The sequence below is a fragment of the Diorhabda carinulata genome, chromosome 7 (assembly GCF_026250575.1).
Source record: "Diorhabda carinulata isolate Delta chromosome 7, icDioCari1.1, whole genome shotgun sequence".
NCBI classification, from domain to species: domain Eukaryota; kingdom Metazoa; phylum Arthropoda; class Insecta; order Coleoptera; family Chrysomelidae; genus Diorhabda; species Diorhabda carinulata.
This window is the reverse complement of record NC_079466.1, coordinates 7,817,769-7,840,949: the sequence shown is the minus strand read 5'-3', so window position 1 is coordinate 7,840,949 and position 23,181 is coordinate 7,817,769. Positions and strand designations below refer to the sequence as shown.

Below are 23,181 nucleotides of genomic sequence, written 5' to 3'. Positions count from 1 at the left end.
GAGGACAGACATTGATAGATTTCCTGCACAATCAAAAGTTATATGTAATGAACAGCTTCTTCCAAAAGAAATTGCATAGACGATGAACTTGGGTAAACCCAAATGGAAGAACAAAAAATGAAATAGACTTTTTTATCACGACGCGGAAAAGATTTGTCACAGATGTTACAGTTCTAAATAAATTCGGTATAGGGAGTGATCGTAGAGCTGTAAGAGCAACTGTAAGAATAAACGCCAGAAATGAACGACAAAAAATGATAAGAAAGAAACAACAAATAAAGTGGGAGACCCCAGAAGATATTGATGCGTATAATACTTTCTTATCTGAATCCCTGAACACGAACCAGTCACTAGACATAAACATATTAAATGAAGAAATCACTGGAACAATATTAAAAGCACAACAAAAATACTGTAAAAGAGATGGAGATAAAGAAGAAAAAATAAGCAAAAATACAAAAGATCTAATTAGACAAAGAAGACTTCTAGTAGAACAACAAAAGGAAGATACAAGCGAAATAAGAACACTAAATAAGACTATTTCAAAAGAAATACGGAAAGATTTAAGGAAATATAACACAGAAAAAACCAGACAAGTAATCGAAGAAAATAAAAGTATGAAGGTGCTTAGAAGGAGACTAGCTGATGAGAAAAAGGAAATCGTCAAACTCAAGGATAACAACAAAAAAGAAATAAACAATAGGAGAGAATTGGTAAAAATTGTAGAAGAATTCTACAAGGAACTATATAGGAGCAGAAGAGAAGAATTAAATATCACAGAAAATAAAATGAAAGTCGTAAACCAAGGTTCAGAACTTGTACCCGAAATAACAATTGAAGAGTCAAAAAATGCCCTAACGGAAATGAAAAACAAGAAAGCGGCAGGAGAAGACCAAATTGTGATAGAAGCTGTCAAAGTTGGGGGTGAGAAACTTTTAAATGAAATAATCTCCCTATGTCTACAAAAGGGGGAAATTCCGGAAAAGTGGAGAAATGCGACGATAATTCTCATCCACAAAAAAGGGGATATAACGAACCTTGAAAACTATAGACCTATAAGTCTGCTTTCTCACCTTTATAAATGGTTCACTAAGATCATAACGAAACGCTTGGAACGAAAGTTAGACTTTTATCAGCCCAGAGAACAGGCAGGGTTCTGAATAGGGTATGGAACAAACGATCATTTGCAAACGATTAAGATACTGATAGAAAAATCCATAGAATATAATAGGCCCATCGTAATGATATTTGTGGATTTTAGAAAGGCGTTTGACACAGTTGTACTTCCAGCAATTTTATCAGCCCTGCAACAATTTAGGATAGACTACAGATACACAAAGCTCATTAAACACATATATGAAAAAGCAACTCTAAATGTAAATCTCCACGAACCAACAAATAAGATACATGTAGGACGCGGGATTAGACAAGGAGACACTATCTCTCCTAAGCTCTTCACATGTGTGTTGGAATACTCTTTCAAAAAATTAAATTGGGAAGGGAAAGTTATAAATATCGACGGTGAGTATCTAAACCACCTGCGTTTCGCAGACGATATCGTCATAATCACCGACAATATGCAAGACGCTCGGCAGATGGCCACGGATTTGAAAAGAACCACAATGAATGTTGGCCTAGAAATAAATCTAGACAAAACCAAATTTATGACAAATCTGGTAACAAATGATAACATAATTATCGACGGAGGTGAGATAGCACAAGTTTATGACTATAAATATCTAGGCCATGAAGTGAGGATAGGAAGAGATAACCAAACGTGTGAGATAAAGCGTCGAATACAGTTAGGATGGATAGCTTTTGGCAAGTTGAGTAGTACCTTGAAATCAGACTTACCAATAAGCCTAAAGAGAAAAGTATATGAGCAGTGTGTTATACCTGTGATGTCCTATGGGGCAGAGACGCTTACCCTCACGAGACAAACTGCAGGAAAGATGAGAGTGGCTCAACGGGAAATGGAAAGGGCAATGTTGGGAATTACGAGAAGGGATAGAATTACAAATGACAATATAAGAAGAAGAGCAAACGTTAAGGACATTATTGAAATTATAGCCCAAAAGAAATGGAAATGGGCAGGCCATGTAGCCCGAATGACGGATAATAGATGGACGAAAAGAATATTGGAGTGGAGGCCAAGAATGGATAAGAGAAGTAGAGGCAGGCCGCCAACAAGATGGAGTGACGATGTAAAGAAAATTGTAGGAAATTGGATACATACAGCTCAAGATAGAGATAGATGGTTTAAACTAGAGGAGGCCTATATCCAGCAGTGGATGGAAGATGGCTGATAGATGATGATGATGATATATATATATATATATATATATATATATATATATATATATATATATATATACAGGGACTGTACGAAGATATGTACCATACGTCCCCAACATAGCACTAGCAAATGGAGGATGCAACAGGTCTTTCTGGTCACAGTGCACGTACAATCCCTTTATATCTCAGTCTTAGTCAGTAAGATGTGTGATTAGTTTGAGTAGAGACAAAGGACCTACTTCTTTTGGTCTATATTGTGATTCATTAGATAGTAATAGAATCTGAATTTTTCCCACTAAAGCAGGTTTTTCTGTGAAAGAAGTGCATGGACAGAAAAATTTTGTATATCTAGCCAGAACATATTAAATAACTTTCCATTCACCTTCGGTCTTCAATGACGATAAATTGGTTATCGAAACACCTGTCAGGCAGTGATAACGTTAAATAAATACTACCCTGAGTAGCGGCTGATTCAGCTAGTAGATTCATTGCAACTGTTTAAAAGCGTTATGATTTCTTTGCATAAATCGTATACTCTCCCATATCAACAACACTTTCTTTGCAGATTAGTTATAATTTCTGCTATTGTATTCAATAAACTCATATTTTGCAATCCAGTTCTATTGAAACACTAATTTTAAATTTTAGGTTTCATCAAAATTGTAGTGCTGATATTATGTTAATAATAAATTTAACAAAAATAGGACTACTGCAACTAACTCAACGCCTCCATAAACGGAGGATATATGTATCATTTTCGTAAATATGCCACCAGGCCAACACTGCGTTCGTTAATGTCCGGCAAATGACGTCTAGTTGTTATTGTTTAGTAGTAGTAGCAAATAAGTTTTAAAATTTTAAGATAATTGAATGTTGTAACGATTATTAAAATATGGTAAGTATTTGGGTATTATTTTATTAATATTTGTTTCATTAATTTTCTCAGTAATTTGCTCAAAAAAGAAGGGAAGAATTTCAAAATTCTTTTTTGGGCCCTAAGAACAATCAGTCCAGGTCCAAGTATTAAAAGAAGTATTGGGAGACATTTCGAAAACTTCGAGAAACAAGTCGGAGCCAAAGGTTTGGCAAAGCTGAGAAGACAACAACAAGTAGAGCGACAAGTGTTTTGAGAGCTGCTAACACTCCTCTCCAGGTACGAGTTCGTTCAGAAAGACAAGCTACGCCATAGGCAGCTAGAAGAGTGATAGAAACGCCAGAATAATCGCAGGCGAAAAGAATTCAAAATGCAGACTACGCGCCGTCGAAATTTCATGCGTAGGTATGATACTGAATATTTCATTGTATGTAGGAATTTTTAAAATTTGAGAATCCTAGCCAAGCAATAAAATATAGTTATCATATCGATTAATTTCTATTGTAATGATCTCTGATACTTATTTAATGGCTTCAATGCGAGCGATACCGCAGCTAAAAGCTATATTATAAAAGTGACAAAGGGATACAAACGACATTTCTATATTGATACTCTATTTAAGTATTAAAAAATAACTTCTTACTGTTTCTAGTCTTCTGAAATTATAATCAGGTATATTGTATTTACTATTATACTATTAATATTTATTTATGAGGGAGCACATAAAAAGGAGATCGAAGAATTCTGGGAAACTACACAAACAGAAACGAAGTGTTGGGATTTTAACAATACCAACATAAATACATTTATGATCAGAAGTAACGAAACATCTATCATTGACCTTTGCCTGATTGAAAAAAGCACACTCAAGAAGATAAAAGATATAAGGGTAAATAAAGGGTACGACATAGGAAGTGATCATTTGTTTGTGGCAGTAACAGTGATGGAGAGAAAGAAGCAAAGAAATATGAAAATTGAGAAGAAAACCCTAGAATGCAAGACTATAAGAATCAATGAGCTAAGAAGAGAAGACATACAGAAGCAATTTCAGGAAAGAACAGATGAGAAAATAATAAAGTTAGAAGGCAAGATCCCTGAAATGAGTCTCGTGGAACTTTGGAAAATTATACTCGGAAATGTAGCTATTGACAAATGTGAAACAAGTAAAACAACAAACCAAAAGAAACTAACACACTGGTGGAATGAAAAAGTAAAATTGGAAATAAAAGAAATAAAAAGGTTATGAAAGAGGAACCTCGGCAATAATAAAAAGGATGAAGATTATGAAATATTCAATAAAAATAGGGACAAAGTGAAAAACCTAGTAAATAAGCTAAGACTAAGTCTTGGGAGAAGTTTGAAGAAATAATGGAGAAAAGCGGAGATAGAAATGCAAAAATGTTGTATCATAAACCAAGATTAATCAGAAAAGAGAAGAAAAATCCAATAAGCACCTTATAAGCTAAAAATGGTAATATTATAGCTGGAGAAAATGAAATATTAGACAGATGGAAGAAACACTTCGAAGAGTTACTAACAGCGAGATATATAAAAGCAGAAAGAGACGAAGAACAGTGAACAGTGTGCACAGCCAGGACCAGACCCTAAAAAGGACGGTGTAATAAAGGCGATCGAAAAACTAACAATAGGTACCAGGAATAGACGAATAGGGAAATGCTAAAATACTAAGGATAAAAGGGTAAGGAGTTATTAAACAGATTATTACTGGTAGCATGAAATACGCAAACAATTCCAGAGAAGTAGAGAATAGCAATAATTGCACCCATCCACAAAATATTTACTATATACTACATACAAGCTCTTGGAACGTTTAATTGAAGATATACTAAGATGGCAGATGGACAACACATTAAACACATCCAAGATTGGATATTCACTTTGAGACAAATAACAAAAAAAATAACAGATACACACAGTGATATTTATGTGGCAGCAGTTGATTTTGAGAAAGCCTTCAATGGTATAAACAAAAAAAATACACAATGAAAGAATGAGGAATAGAAAAGTTAGTAAGGAATTGATAACTTTAGTAAAGAATATATAAAAGAAAACAAAGCATGTGGTACGAGTTTTGTAACTTACAGAGGAGTGAGGCAAGGAGGCGTTTCAATCCCGTTATTGTTTCTTTTAGTCAGGGTCGAAATATATAAAGAAGTGAATGAATAAGGAAAAAACACAGGATAAAACAGAGTGTGACCAATTCACATACATAATCAAACTAATGTATGCGGACGACCTAATAATATTCGCTAACACAAGTACAAAACAGAATGGAGTGGAGTAATGCGAACTGCAGATAATCATACAAAAGTCAGAAAGAGTGAAAACAAACAAACCAGAAGAAATAACTGTGCAAATACAAGAACTGGAAAAGAAAAGTGTTAAAATGGTAAAGTATCTAGGGACAATCGTAAGACCAAATGGAAGAATTGACAATGAGGTAGCCATTAGGGTTAATCAGATAATATCTACGTAGATAGCCCTATACAGAGTATTCCTCAACAAAATAGAGATAACAAAACGTACAAACACGAGATTCTACGAATCAAAACTACTACCAATGCTGATCTATGGCGAAAAATAATAACATGTGAAATGAAGATACTGAGAAAAATAGCGGGGATGAAGAGACTTGATAAAATAATTGGTAGTGAGTGCAGTTCAAAAAATTGAGCAACAACAGGCAAGATGGTTAGGACACATGGTGAGAATAAAGGAGGGCAGAGCAATTAAGGTGATATTGGAAACCGAAACATACAAAAAGAAGAGAAGAGGCGGACCCAAAATAAAATGGAATTCGGAAATAGCAAAAAATCTGGAAAAAAGAGGACTGAACTGAGAACGGGCTAGACAGGAAGCAAAAGATTAAATGAAGAAAAAATATAGCCTCTACACCCATGGTAGAAGAGGTTGCGGATTAGTGAGTAATATTTATTTATTATTATTCATTAATAAAAATCTATTTATCACAGTATTTTATTGTAGCTCAGTCAATATGTTTTTAGTTAATTTAAAATTTTACTTTTCCTTAAATTATAATAAACCCAACGTTAATTTATATTTAAAAAAAAATTGATTCCAAAATTTCATTTATTAATTATTTATTTATCAATTAACATATAAATACGATCACAGTATTCCTCAGTTAAAATTAATTAAAATTAATAATATTGCTTATGATTTCTCGTCCTTGGCTGCGTATAGTAAGACCTTGCTTTCCAACTTTTTTTGCGGACATTATTTAAAACGATTTTGCCCCTAATGTTCAAAAACAGCGCTATCCGTAGAATAAACTATGGCACAGACTAAAAATAACACCGAACACAATAAATCACACTATCTACTGAACAACGAACAATACTAAATGTTGAATGTCCGATGTTCGGTCGGTTATGCATCTGACCATAAGCGCAAATTATTTATAATATTACCGTACTTTCCTTCCTAAGTAAAGGCTTGGCAACATCGAAGAGGGACTCGCAATGGTAAGAGATCCATGGTTACGCGACGACTTCCCTTCGAAATCTGATTTGGACCATGCGGCAGTCGTGCAGCGTTGCCATTCTATTTAGCACTTGCATATCTATATTAAAAATACAGAACAATCGTAAAAAAACGCCACTGTCACATAAATGGGATGGGCCTAAGAGAGAAGGAAATTATTGCGGACTTTGTCAGTTATGACGCGTCTGGCCTTTTCTTAGCTGATTTGTACTTTATCTTTCAATTCTTAGATGATTGCAATACATTGCGATCTTCCTCCTCCCCTCTAGTCAACGTGCGCACAGAGATACAACTTAGCTATAGTCATCGATTATTTTCATTGACGCATGAGCACAATTCTGTATACAGGGCTAAGATTATATACTCGATACAGGGCCCCTAAACCCAAATTCGCGGTTGACGATTTGTGCACCCCTAAAAATTTCCTCTTTAGTTATATATATTCATCACTTAATCATCAATAAAAATATTTACGTATTAAGTTCGCGCAAACAAATTTAAAACAATTTCTTACAATTGATTGTTGTAAATATCATGATTTATATCACATATTCTAATTTTGATGGAGGGAAGGAAGGATATGATAGTGGCGAGATGTATTAACATAGTTATATAATTCGATGTGATAGTTAAAAAGTCTCATGGAATTCTCTTGAATTGTAGAGTAATAATGTAATAAGGAAAGGCCATATTATGTCGTAACTTGTTTTAGATGGAATTGACACAAAACATTATTATTTTAAAGATATTGTAGGTATAATCCCTCTATTTGTGTGCAGATAGGATGGTGAGAAGCTGGTAATTTTTAGGAACAATGGGTAAAATAGGTAAAAGAGTGAAAAAACTATAAATTTATCATATTTTAATATTTTTCAAGTGAGTACTTATAAAGACTAGTTATAATTTATTTCTATTCCAATATTCTGTTGTAAACAAACAATAAAGATATAGGGTCAAGTGGGGTAAGTGCGTAGTACAATATTTTTGGTAATATTTACTTATAAGCAATAAATAGTTCTGGCTCTAAGTGCCTGAACGGCCACTTTTATTCGCCGTTTAGACTCCGCCAGACGTAAGTTGGCACGTGCTTAGTGAACTCTACCAATAAATACGTATTACTCAAGTTTATACGAAATCGGAATCTCTAACAATATTTGGGTAATTTAATAATGTTTTACCTGAAATATTGGTCTTTTCTCATTTGTATCCCGATGGAGAAAGTAGATGTTCGATGCCCCGGTAATGATTGTCGAAACAAGTACCTCTTATACAGCTGAGAAAAGTGCACCTAGTGATGCAGACACTTATTCGAAAGATTTGACAAATGCGATAGAAGCAATGAAAAATGAACAAATGGATACGTTAGGAGCTAGTAAGATATTTAAAATACCCCGAAGCAATATGGGATTACTTCAAATTAAGATTAGGGGTCAAAAGCTTATAAAGATAAAGCTAATTCCTTCAAATAGGTTGAAGAATCATTTCGATGTATTTTATTGTTTTGACTGAAACTGGTCAAAATACCAAATTCTTCCAAAGACAACACATCTGGAGAGAACTGGTTTCTGAAATAAAGGCATAATCTATCAATAAAGAAGCCTTAGCACTAGCATATGCGAGGGAAAAACACCGATCCATTTGTAATAAATTAGTATTCCGATCTTCTTAAACACACAACAGTAGAATTGAACCTATTCAACAGCCCAAATCAGATTACCAACAGTTTATGTAGCGATCTGTCCAAGGTTAAAGTGGCCCGTAAAAAGAGGCTACGTCTACCAAGTTAATAGCCTGATCTGGAGAGTTAAATACTAGTGTATCATTGGCTACAGTTTTTACCGTACTGAAGCTCCCTTCTCACTTATTTACAATGAAAAACATGTGTTGGACACGTAGATGGCCGATGAAGGTAAGCACTATCCCGGCACTTACTACTCTGGGACCGAAAAACGGATGGATGGAAACATTTGTTTTTACAAATTATTCAATAAAATCATTTATTCCAAAATTACATATTATTCAATACAATCATTTATTCCAAACCTAGGGATTACGAGATACGAAATGATTTAAGAAGCTGTAAAGAATAATATTACAATTATTTAACTACCTCTGTACAGCAACAATCTTTTAAAGCCCCTTAACTCAGCACTTTCCACGTCCATAAAATTATTTTGAGATGGAATATAGTTCTAATACCAGGAAGGCGTTTGGGTAAAACTTTACTCAAACGCAATATTCCTGGAAGGTTAAGGCGCGTAGAAGATATGGGAAATCCAAAGCTTTTTATTAAAGAATTTGAAAAAGGACTAAAAGGAGAAATACATCCCTACAATTCCAAATAATATTCGATGTATATGATGCTGGAGCTACCAATAAGCAATTAATTCGCACCTAGACCAAAAAACTGCTAAAAAATCAAATTCTTGGTTCACATTTCACAAGTACCTCAAATTCTCTAAATGAAAATGGAAGGGGGCAGTAGTTTCCTTTGAAGAAATACTTTGAAGAAAGAAGATCTAATCATGAGGAAAATTTCATACTTTATGATTCTGAGATTTTGAGCTATAAAAACATTGGTAAAGAAGAAAAAGTTGAATACTTAATTTAAACGAGCGGAGGATATGCGATCGGCTACTGATCAAATTGAAAAAACTGTCAAATATTACATTATAAGAAATTTGTTAGAACATTGAGAACAATAAACTCTTCTATTAAACATTTGTTTACGTAGTCAAATCTGTTCCAGACATTACCGAGGATTCGATTGTATCTATTCTATATTTATAATTTCCTATTAATATCGCAAGCTATAATTTAGACTGCTACCACACAATTAATAATTCATATATTATTCATATTATTTGCTTACAAGATGGTTTTACAATTATTATCATTTGCATTTGAATCCAATGAAAAAAAAATCCATCCACTTTTTACTATCAAATGTTATTAACTCCACTTTTAGAATAATAAACATCCACACTGTTTTAATTTTTTGTTTTTGATATTTTAAATTTCATCTTTTATGCCTTATAACTTTGCCATATAAACAAATAAAAATGTGGCTGATATATTTCAAATTTAGATACAATCTAAAAGTTCAACGCACGACTTCTTATATGCAGTATGTGATCAATGAAACCTGTAGCTATTTACCATAAAGAATTTTTATGGATTAAATTAAGAGCATTCTGTTCTACTTTATATTAGCTAAGGCACCTAGGCATGTATAGAAAATTTGAATAGTATTGGAATTGAAACAAAGCCTTTTCTAGACGCAATTACCCCACTTCACCCATATAATAATTTATATACATTAGTTTCGTATTATTAATAATCAGTTGTGAATGGGTGGTTACTGTTTTAATTAGGTTTTCCAAATAAACGAATGAAATGGAAAAAAATTGTAGTAGGTATGTATTTACAAAAGAAAATTCGAAACGTCATTTTTGAATCATATAAAAAAATAATTTATTCCTCAGTAAAATATAAATATTTTGAGATTATTTAATTCGTTCAATCAAATTAACTATTATTATCAATCTCTTTGATTTCTTATTAAAATTGATTGACTGAGCTGCACTAACATTTCACGTTACACTAATTTGGGGTATTGTGTATTGATTTTGATTTCACTTTGGAATTTTTCAATAATTGTTATGTGTAGGTAACTGTTGAGACAAAATATGAAGGATTTTTTTATCGTCCCAAGAGAATAACAGTTGATAAATACCATATAGAATCATTAAATAGAAAAATCAACAAGCAGCATTTGTAAGAAGTAACGTATTCTCAAATTCCGTTTATATGCTGGAGGAATATTTCCTCAATGTCCCTTGTGATACTTGAGAGAGTATACATTTTTTCACATATAGAGTTAATTGTTTTGTACCTAGACTCAGGGGTAGTTGGGTATTGTATAGCGCACCAGGAGTCGATGAAAATCATTTGTTGATATAAATTATCCTCGCTAGATTTCTTTATATCAAGCAATAGATCACCTACATCATAAATATTGACAAAAAATCTGATTTAACCAAAGAAAATATTCGTAATTGCACTGAAATTCATAAAGTAAAACTATAAATTTCACTCCAATTATTTCGGTCTTTTTTATCATTGACTGCTTTCTCATTTCTGCGTATGTGTATAATTTCTGAAAATCTTATTTTGATAAAGACCGAAATAGGTCGATTTTTACCTTTATGAAACTAATTTTCTAATAAAAGAGATCTAAAGACGATTCATCAAGAATTAGTTTGAGAGTATATGGAGAAAACTTGTTCGGAGGCTACCAATGCGGGTTCAGATCTGGAAGAATGGAGTATGAATACGATCTGACAATTTATTCAGTCTTCATAGATTTCAAAAAAGCTTACGATTAACAGGAACCATTTGTACAGCATTATGAACGATCTTACTATTCCAAAAAAGTTCATAAGTCTTACGAAAATGACACTCGAACATACAAAAACTAAGATTAAGGCAAATCAAAGAATATCAAAATGTTTCCAGACCAACACAGAACTAAAACAGGGAGATCCTTTATCCACTACGCTGTTCAATATAGTATTAGAATAGATAGTGAGTGAAATCGGTTCGAATGGAACAAGGACACTAAAAACAAGTACAATGCAACTTCTGGCATACGCAGACGATGTAGTAATCCTTTCAACATCGGAAAACGGACTTAAGGAAACCTGCAGAGCCTTCATAGAAATGGCATAGACAGTGAATCGAAGAGAAGGCAATGAGCTAAGAAAACAAGTTCGAAGTTATGTATATATTGGGGTGGTTATCAAGGACGATGAGGGTGAAAATCTGGAAGCGAGGATATATTAAAAGATATTTTGATGAGGACTTAAAATTATTCGAAATGTCAATTTTTATATATCTTTTGAAAATTATTAAACAAACAGAAGAGATTGAAACAGAAGAGACCTAAAATCAAGAACATTTAGAAACATAAACATATCAAAAGGTCTAAGAAATAAAAATAGAAAATGTCAGGTGAGATTTATTTATTATAACCCCTCGTGCAGAATAAAATGTTTGCACAAGTATCAATGAAATTTTGAAGCGTGGAAATAAGTAGTCCTTTCTACTCATGTGGGGTCTTCATTCATTGTTCTAAATTATTTGTTTTATATTTTATATTTTTTTATATTACATTATTCTGTTTTGTATATAAATAGTACATAAGAAATAGGAAATTTTTTCACCCTTCCCCGCTGCCTAGACTCTATATTCAGTTACATGGTTTGATACTGTCTAAGATAACTAAATGAAAATTATTTATGTAGTAAATTACCAATATCTGAAATTGAAGAAATATGATGCAAATTCTTCCTTAATATATATTCTAAATCATTCTAAGTTACCATCATAGCTACGTAGGAATAGCTTTATTCCTGCCTATATTACAGTTATTTCTTTCAAGGAAACGGTAACGACATAAAATTGGCTATTACAAATACCTACTTAATTTTTATTTTTATATTTGTTATTAATATTATTCAGAAGCTTGTTTGAAATATTATTTATTAGTAAAAACTAGTTGGCAGTTTTGATTATCATAAAAATTATTTTCTAGCATGCTAACATATATGAGGAAGAGGAAAATATTTATGTTCACCGATATAAGACGTAAGACTTGGAATTTTGCGATCTTTTTCTACCCTTACTTACTTTAATGGACATTATAATTCAAATACCTTCCTCAGCCGACAGGTGGAAAAATAAAACGAAGTTGGAGAAGTAAATATATTATTAAGTCAGATAAATTGGAATGGTACCTTTTCATTATATGCAATAAAGATTGAGCCACACATTTAGAAAAAAAGGAGAGTCGCAGCCTTCGAAATTCCTATTGGTAGTATAATAATTAATTAGAGAATGGACTTGTAAAAGAGAACATCAACTATATCTGTTATTTGTAAAGAAGATAACAAATGATGAACGGATATTGAATTATTTTGAACACTAGAAGAAGTAATGAAATACTGAAGTATTTCGCTTAGTTACAACGTATTGATAAGCGAATATTCCGTATACATACTTGGTTATCATAGATGATTTGAAAAAAATTCAATATACAGCTTTATAATCAAGACAATATTTTTTGCTAGGAAAAGTTTTTTAATACATATGAATGTTTAATGTTCAACGTTTAAACTGTTTAAAGTACTAAAATTTGGTTTTGATCCCATAGGAAATAATCACACGAAGAGAAATAGTCGCTCCAACATGCACGCTATTCCAATTAAATGTCGATAAATTTGATAACGAAATAAGATTCAAAAACAGTGAATTGGAGCTTTAATCCTATGTAAAAAAATTATGTTTTAGAAATGCATCATCCTTAATTCTTTCTAGTGCATATGCAGAAAAGGGCTTTTTTTGTCGATGCTAAGAGACTGCATAAATTGTAATCAGAGGGGGTGCAACATTTATAAGGTATTGAAAAAACATTTTTTTTTTCATAGCTGCATAAAATGACAATTTTGAATTTGCCACGAGGACATGACTACTCCATTATTTGAAAAGTGGTTACTTGATCAACTTCTACTTAATGTACGAATAAACCAGCCAAATCAATCATTGTTATGAACGATTTTTTATACTATTCGCCACTGATGACGAAACTACCTAACAATCAAACCAAAAATTTAAGTTCCATGATTTGCAAATATTTATATATACGTCTAAAAGCGACATATGAACAGTTAATCAAAATCATTCAATGCTATATTTTAGAAGAGCTTTATAAAGGCCGCTTGTTCGCTCGTAAAACAAGCGGCCTTTAAAAAGAGTTTGGTGCCACAATTCTCCGGTTACAATTTTATTATTCAACTCCATAAAATATATTTGAGTTAAATCAAAAGAACTACTTTTAAATTATGGTTAACTCAAATCTGTGTTCAATGAAGACCATAAATTTGTTTAGAGAGATTGTATTAAACAAGTAATTTCAAAAGATAACCTATATTTGATATCTTCAATAGTTTCCCCCTAACTCATGGATTTTAATGAATTTTCTTCCGATGAAGAACTCTTGTTTTTCTTACACAAACTCATATTATGTTCTCAAATTTAGTTTTGATGATTATATTTTATCTCTGCCTAGAATATGAATTTGTAAGGAATATTCTTGACCTTACCAACCTCGATAAAAAGGGTTGTTGAGAAAGAATTTTCCAATCCAGAAGTCTGTTATAAAATATCAATTGAAACATACGAAAAAATTCAATTGAATGAGTATACCTTTTGGATTTTCCAAATTATTACCATATTAAAATTTAGAATATTCTTGAAAAATCTATGATGACTAAAATGAATTCTTGGTTTAATTGAATAAAATTATCAGTAATCTACATTGTACTTCTACGAACGTTACTGGACTTTTTGTTTTTAATTTCTTCAACTAATACCGGTTCGCGCCTAGACAATATATTTCGATTTTATGTATTTCTCTCCAGAAACACTCTCGTGAACATTAGGTACTTGGATATGCTTGTAACTGAATATAATTTTGTTAATACTAATATTTGAAAACTGTCATAAAGCAGTTGGGTTAATTTGATCGCTAATTGGAATTGATTGGCAAAAATATTGTGACAATTTTGTCTCACGATATTCTTTCAGATTTCGATAAATATTTTTCCTGCTACCTCAAAAATTAGAGTAGTCTACAACTTCACATCTATGTCAATTCGACAAACTATTACTAAAATTATTCGGATTAACTTATTTGAGGATGCGTAAAAAATTATTAGTCCTTAAGATTTCAGAAGCTATAAGCGATTAAACACCTTAAAAAATAGTGTTTGGTTTTTCACTTACAATTCATAAAGTGTAAATATTTTCAAATTTTTAGAATAAGATACTAAAAGTTTTTATTTTTCGGAACTGTACCTTCATTATTTATAATTTTTATTCAACACTAGAAATGGACATTCGCACGACATTCTTTAATTATACCATACTTTTAGATTTTCGAAATCACTTTAAGCAAGTATCTTACTATTTTTTAAATTTTTTCGAGGAGGTGTGCGCAACCTAACAATAGCGCGCGGAGTGCTATTTTCAGGGTTAAATTAAAATTATGAATAATGTAGGTAGAGTTTCAGGACTTGAAACTTTTTTTAAGTAAATTTCGTTATCTTTAACGATATTTTTCAAAAATTGGAAAATATCTATACTCTACGAGCAAAATTGCTTATAAACTTTTGAAATATTTATGAGCTAATCGACATAATTTTAGTAATAGTTGACATCCTATTACATAAACATTTGAATTTGTAGACTAGACTAAATCACTCTCACACCGTTTTTCAGAACATTATCACAGACATATGTACAATATTTTTTAGTTAGGATTAAAATGATTTTTTTGAGCCTGTATAAATTTATAGTATGTACACAAGTAATTGGGTGATGCTTATGAATAAAATGGAAAAAGCGAAATGTAGTGAGGAGGAACCACTGTCTGCTACAATGGAGGTATATTTTTCTTCTTCTTTTAATTCAAGTACTTCTCGAACTGGATCCTCTCTAAAGAAATCTTTATCTGGAACAAAAAAATGTTTAGTAATAATTTTTAACAGATTTACTAACGAGGTAATAAATGAAATTTATGAAGAGTTTAACGAGTTTAATAAATGAAAGATTATAATCCTGAATTGCTGGTATCATATATGTTACTCATCCCGTGAAAACTGAAGAGCTGATTTCAGTTAGTTTGTACCTGGATTAACAGATAACTTTTTATGTTATGTTAGTTTTTCCTATTAATATAAAAAAACGACAGGTCGTGTCATCATCCACTTTATATTTGGTGTATGCAGATCTGTTTTCTATATCCGCGCTTAGAATTAAGTCGTTTTTTGATATTCCTTCGTAGGTCTAATATTTCCGGGAATAATACTTATCCCATGTTTATAACGGTATAGTGATAATAAATTAGATATCAATGCGGTGTTGAGAAATGTTCTCTACAATATTAGACGTCACCAAAGGAATAGTGTTGGCCAAGGACGGAAATTAGTTCCTGCACGTCATCAATGTCTCTAAGAAGGGAATAAGATTCAGTAGGATGAATAAAAATCATTTCAGTATACATTATATTTGAACGCATATGACATCACTATACTGAAAATACGTGATGTGGGATCAAGTACGGAAATTCAGCTATTATTACGTTGATTTTCTGCCACCTTATAATGCTGAATTTAAGAAAAACAATTGCATTTGAAGGAAAGAGTTTTGCTCTCTCATGATATTGCGCGGAATTGGAAACTCACTGTGTAAAACAATAAGGAGATTCTGTTAAAAAAGATTATTTTTTTATGGAAAAGTAAATTTTTCATTGGAAAGTTGAACTACTTTTGCAGTAGTTTTTTGTAGACAGTGTGTGAATATTATAGTCTAGGAGCCCGCGAACAGCTACCTGTATGTATTTCACCAGACCTGAGCTCAAGTAATCCAGGTATCGACTTTTAACCAACTAAATCCATTTGACCCCGCCTAACGTTTTGAAGTTTGAAAGTTTATTTTATATAGTCTCAAAAACTTATATGTATCACGACAGACGTCTACATTGCGTACATACATCAACAAATAATAAAATCTTAGCTACTACCCGGTGTATTACTATTATACTCATTCTAGCCTATTCAGCTCTTTCTATCTTATTCTAGTATGTTTTCTTACAGTTATTAATATAATAGTTAAAATAATATAGGGTGAATCTGGAAGGGTCTGGTAACAGCCCGAAGGGAATTGCCGGATGTTTTCAGTATAATTGTAAACGTTGATACAGATACTTCGTGTTTCGTGAATTTTATAACACACATAGTGCTGTATCATTTTATTTTCTTCGATTGCCTATTATCTATTAAATATAAGTAACATTATATCGAGTTAGACAGCACTTATAAAGCTTCAGACATTAACGAAAATTTTAAAAACAAAATTCAAACTTTTGACGCGAGCTGAATACCTTCGTGTAAGAATTAGCTTTATCAACAATTTTTGAGAGCCCTTTATATTTGTTCTCTTTGGAGAAATGATTACAAAAAACAACCCACAACTTTAAACCCATTGGAGTATGATGGGAAGAGCGGAACAACGTATATGCCTTCAAAGGTGACAAATTTCTGTGAGTGACAATTCTTTCTCGAACATGTTCGGATCAATTTATTCTTATTCTGGAATTTACGTTTTATTTTTGCAGACTCTTATTCAACGAATGATGAAGACGAGACCCCTAAAGCTAAACATAACTCCAATGATGATGATGATTAACAATTAAGAAATATATTTAGCAATTTTGCATTTGTTTAAAGGAAATAAACAAAAAAATAAAATTAGGAATTCAATTATTTTTTCATCACCATTTCTATCGTATTATTTATGATTCCTCTCTAAAATTTCTACATACCATTCAACTAGTGAAAAAAAATATTAATTTCTCTAAATACAGTGGCGAAGTGAATAAAAGTAGTAAATTATATTGATGTAAATCAGCGAACGGGATAAATATACATCTGATCGGATAGAAGCTAAGATTTTATTATTTGTTTATGTATGTATGCAATGTGAAATGAAATATATCAATTTATTTTTTTTGCAGTATCAAAATTGGCTGTCACAAAGTAGACTGCGCAATATTGGTCTGCCATTTTTATTTTCCGATAAAAATAATATACTTTCAAATTTCAAGACGTGGTGAAATGGTTTTAAAGTTGGTTAAAAATTGATACCTTTCTTACTTAAGCGCTAGTTGTGTGCACCACTTTGTGGTTAGGGTCTGAACATGAGTTATTAGTTGTGCAGAATTATTCGTAATTCATGGTGTAGGTGGGTAACAAAAAAACTTGCATGTACATGTTTTGAAAAGAATTTTTCATTGGTAATAGGACCAAAATAATTGTAAACTATGACAGAAAAGCCTAGGGACATATAATCCTTATAGAAGTGATTAAAAGAGAAGAAATCTGAATGGAATAAAAATTTCATCTGAAAGAATCGAAGAGATTTCTTACTAACTGCTCTTAAAAGACCCTTTCTTTAAGCAAAGAGGAGCTAAGAAGAGTTACTGGTATAGTCACTGAACACTTTCTGGTGAACAACCATCTGAAAAACATCAGAGAAACTCCTGACAGATCATGTCGTTTCTTAAAAATACCAAAGGAAACCGAAGAATACCTCTTCTTTGAGTGTGAGGATATCCATAGAGAAAGACTAAATTCAAGCGTTTTAAAACCAGAATGCATAGTTCCCAGCAAGGTAAATCAATTTATAAAGATGTTGCTACCTGACTGTTAAATAATACGAAGTAAACAATACATCCATAGCTCATCTAATCTAATCTAACAATACAAAATTTTTAAAATAATTGGCTTTTCATGCTTATAAAATAATTTGGCATTAGATGTTATATTAATGGTTTAATTTCAATACAATCTCGTTACATACCATCAATAATATCCCTTTCTGTCATTTTATTTCCGACAATAAACTTTTTATTATTGTAAGTTTTTTCTCCATTCGAAACATTTACAATATTTTCCGATCCTACTTTAATGAAAGAGGTAATAGTTATTTCGAAAACTTTATTAGGATCTGCGGGTAGTTCTGAAATTGCTCGTTTTCTCCTTCCGTAACCGATTTGACCATCACTGCATTCCACCTGAAAACAAATTATGTTGTATTAATAATGATTTTGTAATACAAATTTTTACCATGGAACAATTTAGGGTAAATATGTATATGTAATGGTAAAAAATTTAGATAATATAATAAAATTTTTAGGCGATAGAAACCACGATCTTACATACTGGTCTAGAAACGAGGGTAGAGAGGTGGGTTAATTTCACGGTCTCTAAATTACCTCACCCTGTGACCGCCAGGTCGGCATTGTAATCAAGAGTTATTATTATTTATATATCTTATTTATATTATATAAATTAAAGTAGTTGATATATAATGTAATTACATAAAAGTAACAAGAACAAATAATAATTGTAAAATTGCTGTCAAAATGATCAAGTCTGCCCTAATTAAATGCAATTTAAAAAAAATGAGAAATATTATTAATTAAAAAAGGCATTAAATGAAACTGAAAATAAAATCTAAATAAAATTGTTTGATTTACTATTAAAAAACATGTGATGAAACTATACTTTACATGTTCAATTAAACTTAATTTTGGTCATACTTGTGAAAAATTTTGCTTCACTTGAACATATTTCATGTTCGTTGATAGTTACCTTAATACCCGATAAATCAGAGTATTCTTCATTTTCGCTGCCATCGATGCCCGAATTTGTATTCTGTTTTCCTAAGGTAGCAACTTTGTAATTTCAATTTTTCCAATGTAATCATGACTTCATATTATATGTAAATTTGATTATATTTTTTATGTGTATTTAAATTTTTTCACCTTTTCTTATGAATAGTTTTCTCAATAAGAATGAACGGAGCTCCTATCCAATACAGTGGTGAATCTTTGATAATTGTTCGATATCGAGTATTTTCTTTAAGGTTAATATATCTGTATATTTGCCTTTTCCTCGAATTTATATAGAATGGCTTTTATTTGGTCCTCGTACAATGTTTGATATTGATAAGGTAGAAATTTTTTATGAGTTCTCATAGATTTTAAGAAATAGTACAGTTAATGTTTCAGTCGATATTACTTCAAATTTTCTTATTACAAATAAGAATTACAGTTTGTACATGGCTAAAGGGCATAATTTATGAGATATAATTAACAATATCTTTTAATTTAATAATTGTTACCTGGCGCATAAATAGCGGTGATAATGAATAGATTCATATAGCTCAAACCTCACAGATGGGATTACAAAAGTGACTGAACAATAGATTAATCAATCCATGACTCTTTTCTATTGGCTGACACATTGAATCAACAATTCTACCTGTTGCTCATATTACTTTTGAAATTCCTTTGTGCTGTATTTTGAGAAAAATAGTTAGAAGTAACAACGAAATAAAAATATTAAATATTGATTTTATTCCATTTCTGTATCAGGGATAACGGTAAAATACATACTGACGGGAATTTAACAAGTGACAGTCTGAGCCCATTCCTGTTCAATTCCTGGCACTAAGAAAATATGTGAAATAGAAGACACGTCGGTCGTTGGTTTAATGGTTTTAATAGTGTAGATTTGACGCTTGAAGATTGTGTGCATGGGATATTGAGGTTTCAAGGAAAGTATAACATATATCGCCATTTGAAAGCATTAGATAAGATCCTCAAAGATGCATAGTGCTACACGAATTAACCAATATTCAAGCTAGTCGACGAATAGAGGAGTGCGATCATCTCCTTGCCCTGCTGAAATATGATCGTTATATTAAACGCATTGTTAATTGTGATGAAACATGAATTTATTTGAACAACCCGAACATTGAAAATCAGGAGTTGAACAAAAGACAATTACCAGAACCCCTACCAGAACGAGAGGTCGATTCGAGCAGAAAGCCTTGTTGTGTGTCTGTTGGATTATGGGTTTAGTGTACTTCGCAATCATCTTAGATCGCTGAGTTTCCAATGCCGAGGTATAAAGTGGAAAAGCCGGTTCTCTTACAACAAGAACAAGACAATAATAAGCCACATTTTGCAAAAGTTGCGCAGAATAATATCGAAGAACTTAATGGGATTGAGCTCCTACCAAATCTAGCATTTAGTCCGGACCTTGCACTGTCAGATTACTATTTATTCAGTTCCATTACGAAATTTTTGCATAGGAAAAAATTTTATTCCGAAGGACATGTAGAAAATGCTGTGCAATAATTATATGCATCTAAGCCCAAGGAATAATCTCAAAGATCTTGCTGAACGTTGTGTTAAAACTTTAGAATACAATGAGCTGTACTTCGAATACTAAAACTTTCGTTTTGTATGATTATGTCATAAACAAAGTGAATATGAAATTATTTATAAGAAACCTTCTATATTATTGAAGATGATACTATAATTCTATTATTAATAAAAAATTAGTTTCTTGGTCTCTCATTCAATTCGAAAAGAATGGAGTTTCTTTCATCCACTATATAATAATTACGGAAGTATCAACAATATTATAAAATATATAGAGGTAAAATATAATTTATTGCTGAAATAATAATGTTTTCGTTCTTATGAATGTGAACCATCTCTAAAAATTCTCTTTTTCGTGTATTAGCTTCCGTTTAAAAAATTTTTGAATCTTTATAATTTAATTTATGTTTTTTTTATACTTCATGGTTCGTTAATGCAGCTCTATTTTTTTATCGTATTGATGACCTCTTAGTCTATTTTCTAAATACTGAGATGTCTACCCTATGTAGACAGCGTCACAATTACTACAAATATGAAAATGAAATATACAAACAAATTGATGGTTGTGCTATGGGGGTTTCGATTTCAAGTGTTACAGCACAATTGGTAATGGAAGATCGCGAGGAAACTGTCCTGAGTAAATTTAATATAAATATTCCATTATTTTTCCGATATGTAGATGTTTGCATTACTGCCGTACCAAAAAATCTAATTGAAAACAAAAATAAAAAATTCAATACTTATCATAAAAAACTAAAAAGTAATCGAATCAATTTTCTTGATGTCACATTATATAAATTTAACAATAACATAATAACAGAATGCTATACGAAACCAACTTGGTCCTCAAGATATTTAAACTTTAATTCGTGTCATCCTATGTCACAAAATTGATCAGTGTTAATAAGTATAACTGATAGATCTATCCTACTATCAGATCCTGAATTTAGATGATCAGCTATTCAAAAAGCCAAAACTGCATTGAAAGAAAATGATTAACCGGAAAAAATGATAAGTAACATATTCAAGAAAAGGATAAACATATACTACAATCAATTAAAAAACAAAACAGAAACAAAACATGAAAACATAAAACATTTTAATTGATAATTTCTTTTTGTATTGATCGTAGTAGTGACTGTTATACGTATCATTTTGATTTTTCTGTGCAACTCTCATGTTAATTTTACTCTAATCATAAATTTATCGTTGAATTCCAGTGCAATAATTATTTATTGATAACTGAAAAGACAGTTTTTACTCTCATGTAAATAAACACATGTTGTGAGCTCCCGCTAACAACGGCCATTATCGTACCCGTACATATTGTACTTAACATTTTTTGTAAATAGTTTTAAATCAAAATAGAAACGTGTACGTGTTTAATAAATATACGTGTTCTATTATTGTGAAAGGTAAGTCAAATAATAAGCAAACGAATACAAGATTGAGTCACAGTTTCTCACAAATAAGTATTTTAATTTGATTTATAAACAGGTTATATGTACAAGAGATACGAGATGAACGAAATCAACAGAGATAATTAGAACAAAGAGAAATGCGTAGATTCATAGTAAACAGACGTAGAGGAATTGACCAGCAAATTCTTTGAGCATTTACATCAGTTTTATATCTTCGACTACCATTCCTATATGAGCTTGATGTAGAATATTAGGCTCATTTCAAAGTGGTTATGAGACACTATATGTGGCATATTCTTGCCCAATTGATAATTAAAATATGAATAATTATTTTTGATGTCTAGACAGCTATCAAGAATTTTAATTTGAAATATATTATTTACTTTAATAAAGATTACTTTATTAACATAAATAAAGCATACTTCCATTGCCTATAAAACGCTTTCGATTATAAGTACATCCTTATACACTTATAGTAAGTTGGTTTTTTTTATTGAACTAGAAATATATTTCGTAGATATAATTTGTATGACAGAACAACGTTTGCCGGGTCAGTTAGTATATACAGTAGACTATTTATCCATAAACATTGATTTTTTCTATAGATTGGGGATTATATATATTCATCAATATTAGATGATCGAAAATTCTCAAAAAATCGTAATTCGGCTTTGATATAATTAGGCAACTATGTACTGAATGTAGTTAATAAGCACATTAAATTATTGTCATATAATTGTGTACAATTTAAAGACAAAAGCTTGTGAAAAACTAAGAAACAAACATACAAATAATTAAATAAAGACACAAATAAAATAAAATCTGAATATAATGTATACACAAGAAAACTACAATGAAAAACAAAATTATCTTTGAAATGTACATGTGAAAATTAACAAAGGGTTACTAGAAAAAATTTACATCATTTCCAAGTTTGTTTCGAATGGAATGACATTAAAAGGTTTCTAAAGTCAAATATTTCAAACAAGGTACAGAGGTATAACTAATATTAACAGAATGGTCTTATTGACAACAACAGAAAATATATTACTGCAGAGTCATGTCAGACGTGGCATCGCCTTTCAATCTTCTTGACATAATTCAAATTAAATATCTCGTGACGTCTAAAAAGCATTCCGACGTATTTTAGATAATTCACTTTAATTAACCAGTTGGTTGACCTAAAGTTTCTTTAATATTTTTGACTAGAT

General features: G+C 31.3%; 2 protein-coding genes across 2 annotated transcripts in view; both read right to left on the bottom strand.

Annotated features, from left to right (window-relative positions):
* Nucleotides 1–7,061, bottom strand: part of LOC130896701 (zinc finger protein 830) — a 286,395-nt gene extending 279,334 nt beyond the window's left edge. Inside the window, exon 1 of the mRNA XM_057804964.1 lies at nt 7,049–7,061. The gene's annotated coding sequence lies outside the window, so the exon portion shown is untranslated. The remainder of the gene's footprint in view (nt 1–7,048) is intronic.
* A 482-nt stretch (nt 7,062–7,543) lies between these two features.
* The window catches only part of LOC130896700 (uncharacterized), a 95,631-nt gene continuing 79,993 nt past the window's right edge, over nt 7,544–23,181 (bottom strand). The window contains exons 6-7 of the mRNA XM_057804963.1: nt 18,176–18,389; nt 7,544–15,266 (exon numbers count right to left, since the gene is read on the bottom strand). Of these exons, the coding sequence (XP_057660946.1) occupies nt 15,106–15,266; nt 18,176–18,389 (375 nt within the window). The 3' untranslated portion in view covers nt 7,544–15,105. The remainder of the gene's footprint in view (nt 15,267–18,175; nt 18,390–23,181) is intronic.